Source organism: Syzygium oleosum, unplaced genomic scaffold (assembly GCF_021117445.2).
Source record: "Syzygium oleosum isolate NSW1041296 unplaced genomic scaffold, Sole_v2.1 Sole_v2.18, whole genome shotgun sequence".
NCBI lineage: Eukaryota > Viridiplantae > Streptophyta > Magnoliopsida > Myrtales > Myrtaceae > Syzygium > Syzygium oleosum.
This window is the reverse complement of record NW_026607502.1, coordinates 7,803,857-7,810,079: the sequence shown is the minus strand read 5'-3', so window position 1 is coordinate 7,810,079 and position 6,223 is coordinate 7,803,857. Positions and strand designations below refer to the sequence as shown.

Genomic DNA, 6,223 nt, shown 5'->3' with positions numbered 1-6,223 from the left:
GCCGGCAGCCGCCGCCGCCATGACCCGCCGCCGCCAAGGCGCCGCCGCGGTCGCGGCCGCCGCCGCTGCCGCCGGCCGCCGGCCGCCGCCGGTCCGCGCGCCGCCGCCGCCCCGCCGCCGCCGCCGTCGGTCGCCGGCCGCCGCCGCGTATCGGCCACGTCGCCGCCACGTGCTCGCATAGCTCTCGGGGTCGACGGCCGCCCGCAGCCGCTGTCGCCTGGCCACCGCCGGTCGCCGGCCGCCGCCGCCACCTGTCGCCGACGAAAAATATTTTCCGAAACTTTTTCATATTGATCGCCGAACACCGGAAAATTATGTTCCGAGAAAATATTTTCCAGGAAAATGACTTTTGGGAAAATATTTTCCAAAAGGAGAATATTTTCCGCCAAACGAACGGAGCCTTGGTCTAGAAATAGAAAACCAACTTTTTTTTTGTTCTGATTTTTGGTTCAGAATCGGTTCTGGAACAAAAACTTGTCCCAAAAATAGAAAAATGAAATTGCGTTAACAAACGGATTTCTGGTCCAAAACTGATTATGGGTACAACAAATCATTTCTGGACAGAACCAGAATGGTTATCGTGCAGTTCCTTATTCTTCATGATTTGGCATGCATCGTCATGACAGGTACTCAACATAATATTCCAATGTTATCATTGTGACATCTGCAAGTTTTGCCACGTCATCGTCATGTTGTGTGCCTTTACCATGTTATTGTTACGACACGTGCAACATGATTTTGCCATGTCATTGCCGTGACATTTGAATGTTTTGCTACGACATTGTCATTCATGCGCCTTGCCACATCATCGTTAAGATAAGTTATGCATGATTTTGCCATGTAATACAATAATTTTTCCTCGTCATCGTCATGCGGTGTGCTTTGCCATGTCATAATTATGCCATGCACCTCATCTTGTCATATGATTCTGAATTGTCAACATGTTGCATGTCATCGTTACGACAAATCGTCGTTGTCATCACGACAAATGATTTTGAATTTCATACATGATCACGCAATTGATTTTCTCCGAGAAAATAGGCACAAGCAAACACTTATGGAGTCACGCTGTTTTTTTTTTAATACCGGGCTCGTTCATGGGGTACCAAATAACGAACTCGGCAACATTTCATTTTCCCCCAGAATCATGCATCTTACTTAGAAAACCAAATAACGAGCTCGGAAATCAAGGCTTAAATCGATAGTATTGTGATACCGAATGGACGTTGTGGGTGCATTGACCATTCCCATATGTAACCCCCCGCGCGCCCGCCCCCACACACTTGATCTTTGAACTCTAGCTTACACATTAAATCAGTAGCTTAGCCTAGGTGGTAGACTTCCCGTGTTGCCTTAGATGGTGGATTTCCAAGTCTGATTAGAGAGTGAATAGATGATGAATGTCGACCCTGGATTTACGATTTGGATAGAACCCAGAACTTAGGTGTTTCGAGCTAGAAGCCCCTAGGTTTGCAAACTACGTCGGCTGGAGGGACGTCTACAGTGACGACATTGATTTACTGTGATCCATATTGACAACTGCGAAGTCATCACTCATGTCCCATGAGCTCTTCCTTAAATGCGCTGCTTGAACCGTGACGCCTTGAATTTAATTCACTCGACGTACTGTCCACTTTGACCCGTCCCATATCGAGCCTAACAATTTTCTTCTTTGGCGTACAAGTGGGCACATTTCCAGAAGATCACCCATCTTAGGAGTGCTCTTACCTGAGCACGCTGAATTTTGAAGTTCTAAAGCCAAGTATTGCTGTCAAACTTGAGAAGGATGAGGGATTGTAGCTAGTGCTCAAAGAGTTTTACCAACTTGTCAGCAATGCTTCGCTTTGGAAAAGCAAAGTTAAGCTTGCTCATGTGGGAGCAAATTTATGATGGGTGATCTTCTGAGAAAGTGTTTACCGGTACACCAAAGAACAAAATTGTAAGGCTCAGTATGAGACTGGCCAAAGTGGAAAATACATCGAGTGAGTTAAATATAGGGCGTCACACTAACTGTGTCCTAGCACTTTGACCCTGCTTGACTTGGATCAGGATTTACTGGGGTGAGTTTACAAGAAGCTCCACTTTTACTTTGTTAATGTTTCATATTTTTTTTTGTCATATTATAAATAGTGGTCAGTGGATTGTAGCAGCAAGTGGTGATCATTATAAGTGATGATTCACTTCAATTGTTCAATTAATAATACAGTGGAACTTGCGCAGATCCTGAAATCTGTGATAGGGTAGGTTCCAAGGTATAAGAGGTAGGATTCAGGTTCTAAAAAGTGAGGAACCTGTTTCAACGGGTAAGTTCTAGGTTTAACATGGAACCTATACGGAATATGTAACTGCTTACCCTTAGTAATTGGGTCAGTTTGGCCGATTCTACGCATCTAACTTCATGCCTCTTCCTTCACATTTTGAGTAACATCCGAAAAAGTGTCTCACTCGGTGTGCCAAAAAAAGGTATTGGTGCGAACTTGCACTAGGCACGCATATTACTTTAAGAGAATTGGGAAAACGAACCAAACCTTGTTCTCTAATTCTAATGTAACCTGCAAAGTAATCAAATTATCACAATGTTTCTTTTTTTTCTCAAAGTCATTAAATGGAAATTTAACGGCAGGGAAAATAATGATGGGAAAAGCCATCAAATCGAACCATTAAGGCAAGATAGCCCCCTTCAATCAATAAAATATATCTTGACTTTTATTTTTCCCAAAGATGCCAAAACTGAAAACATCCTGCGTCAACGTTTTCTGTGCACCCAATCCAAATAAGAATTTGCCCGCAATGGCATGGTCAAGAATCTCTTGGTCATATCTGTGATGTGCGAAATAAGAAGAAGATTTAATAGTATTAATATAGAGTAAATTTGTCACATAGTCAATATTTAATGATCCTATCAGGAAAAAATCCGATCTTTCAAATTTGTTTAGAGTTTATCCCAGATCTTTTAACGCCATAGTTAAGAACGAGAGTTCCGTTTTATCGCTTCAAAAATCCCAGTTTTGCCTGACTTTTTGTTGGTTATTTGTGTGATTTTTTCCACTCCTTTTCCCTTATTTTTGTCGATATGTTTACGAGAGCAATAAATTCTTTTTGTTTTCAAACTCGCGTAAAAAATTAATTAAAGAGCCGAAATAACGATTGGTATTCTTGAAGCAATGGATTAATAAGGTTTGCTACTCTGACGCAATCACAAATTCACAATCCCCAAAACTTTCGCTATCACCTTCCGTAGTAGAAGAAGAAAATCATCATCAGCATTTTAGCTGTTATGATCATATTTCTACATGTGCAACACATCCTTTCCCCACAAGGTGCCCTTACACCAGAACGATTGTGATATGTACACTTTGAACACCTCAAGCTCAAAAATATATTCACTTGAAGAAACTTTTATTGGTAAATAAAATACAAAGCTTGGTTTATCTCAAAGAAAATATGGCCTCAATAGGAATTTTGGAAATACACAACGCTAGGCTCTTAAAAAGGTAAATGTATATATAGACCACATTATGGACACAAAACGCACACAAAAAGCAAGTCTACGAGAAGGCGCAGGAATGAAACGGTTAACCTCTCTTCCTTCCCTCTTTGCTCTCCTCCTCTTCATCCTCGTTTCTCTCCATCTCCCTCCTTCATGGGCAGCCTCGGACTCGGTGTATGACACCTTCCTCCGGTGCCTCACCAACCGCACTCGACCGTCGGACCACATCTCCGACATCGTGTACTCGCAGGCCAACTCCGCTTACGCCGACATACTCGAGGCCTACTCCCGTAACCGCCGCTTCACCTTGTCATCGACGCGGAAGCCGCTCGTCATCGTGACGCCGACGCGGGAGTCCCACGTGCAGGCCGCTGTCCTGTGCTCCAAGGACCTTGGCGTGCACCTCAAGATCCGGAGCGGCGGCCACGATTACGAGGGCGTATCGTACGTCTCCGAGGATGCCTTCTTCATCCTCGACATGTTCAACCTCCGGTCAATCGACGTGGACATCCAGGAAGAGACCGCGTGGGTCCAGGCCGGCGCGACTCTAGGAGAGTTATACTACAGGATTTCGGAGAAAAGCAAGGTCCACGGCTTCCCTGCCAGTGTTTGTCAAACGGTCGGCGTCGGAGGCCACTTGAGCGGCGGCGGGTACGGCAACATGCTGCGGAAGCACGGCCTGTCGGTCGACAACATCGTTGACGCGAGGATGGTGGATGTCCAGGGGCGAATTCTCGATAGAAAAGGCATGGGAGAGGATTTGTTCTGGGCAATCATCGGGGGAGGTGGGGCGAGCTTTGGAGTCATTCTGGCTTATCAGATTAAGTTAGTCCCGGTCCCAGAGAAGGTCACGGTCTTCCGCGTCGAAAAGACGCTCGATGAGAATGCGACAGATCTCGTGTACAAATGGCAGTTCGTGGCGCCAAGCACGGACCACGGCCTATTCATGAGGCTTATATTGCAGCCAGGCGCTTCCAAGACCCAAGCGGGACAGCAAACGATAACTGCCTCCGTGGTTACATTGTTCCTAGGAAATTTGGATCAGCTCCTGGCAATTACTGACAAGGAGTTCCCCGAACTGGGGTTAAAGAAAGAGAATTGCACTGAGATGAGTTGGATCGAGTCGGTTCTCTGGTGGATCGGCTTCGACAACGGCACCATCCCGTCCCCAGAGACCTTGCTGGGCCGAGACTATCCCACCACCTTCTTCAAGAGGAAATCGGATTATGTCCAAACTCCGATCTCGAAGGCTAATCTCGATTTGCTCTGGAAGAAGATGATCGAACTGGGGAAAGTGGGGCTCGCGTTCAATCCTTATGGGGGACGGATGAGCCAGATCCCGGCGTCGGCGACCCCGTTCCCGCACCGGGCTGGGAATCTGTTCAAGATTCAGTACTACATCAATTGGCGTGAAGAGGACCCGGAAGCAGGGAAGAAGTACTTGGCGCAAATCAGTAGGCTTCACAGTTACATGACTCCATTTGTGTCTAAGAACCCAAGAAGTGCGTTCTTGAACTACAGAGACCTGGACATTGGGACTACTACCAATGGCAAGAACAGCTACGAAGAAGGGCGAGTTTACGGGGTCAGTTACTTCAATGACAATTTCGAGAGGTTGGTCAAAGTGAAAACTGCGGTCGATCCCACCAACTTCTTCAGGAACGAACAGAGCATCCCTCCTCTGCCAAAATGAAGAGGCTATCCTTTTCTTTTCTTATCGATTGATTTAGCTAGCCGTTCTTGATGAACAGCAATTGCTCCAATAAGATAGTATTTTTATACTCGTTAGTAGTAAAATGATTACTTTGCATCGACCGACATTAGCGTAATGTTTCTCGTCCTTTTATTTGGAGACAGTGCTTGTGAAATGCTAGGAGAAGTGGTGGGGTTGGATGGACCACATGGAATTGGAAAACTGTGGGACAATTTATGATGAGGCTATCAAGCTATGAAAAAAAATACATGTGTTGACACTCAAAATAATTCAAGTCCTTGTAAATCGATTTGGTGTTGGAACTGAGTTGTCCATAGAGTAATCGATAACTACAGTCGCTAATGGGGCTAATGGGTGATGACTGACCAGAACATTTATTGACATACAATGGCGAATGGTCAATGATGTCACAGAAGATGTAAAGTGAATGTGTAAGAATATTTGATTGATGGTTGAGCATGAGGATATTCAAGGGATAGCAACTGCTTTTAGATAAGGTCGTGAAGTTGAAGACAATAAGCACAGTGCTAACGGGGACATTTGAAATTTATAATTCAAAAAGATAATCGCATACGAACGGTTTTTGTACAATGCTATATGTGGCGACCCTTCCTTTCCATAGAGGAACAGAAAGAGATTTAAAGGTAATGCCCAAAATGTGGGCCAACGGCCCTCAATTAGGGGTGGACTCTCTCAAGCCCTTACTTTATCCGACGTTGAATTCATTTTAAGGGACCGTTTATTTTACGAAAAATATTTTCTGGGAAGATGCTTTCCTCATTTTCAAGCGTTTGGTTTTCTTAGGAAAATGAGTCAACGGAAAATATTTCCTTATCAAAACTTAATTTTAGGAAAATGATTTCTTCTTTAAAAGAATCGGAAAACATTTTCCGAATTATAACTAGCTATCGGCGCTTAGACCCAAAATTTTACACTTGGACATGAAAACCCCAATGTTGGTTCATGAGTCCCAACATTCAAGACCAAGTCTCGGTGGCCGGGCTCAAGAACTCGGTGTC

At 44.8% G+C, this 6,223-nt stretch overlaps 1 protein-coding gene across 1 annotated transcript; it reads left to right on the top strand.

Annotated features, from left to right (window-relative positions):
- The first annotated feature begins 3,566 nt into the window (after nt 1–3,566).
- On the top strand, nt 3,567–5,271 carry LOC115687111 (berberine bridge enzyme-like 19). The gene has a single exon (XM_030612587.2). The coding sequence runs from the start codon at nt 3,567–3,569 to the stop codon at nt 5,181–5,183; it is 1,617 nt and encodes a 538-aa protein (XP_030468447.1). The 3' UTR covers nt 5,184–5,271.
- The last annotated feature ends 952 nt before the right edge of the window (nt 5,272–6,223 follow it).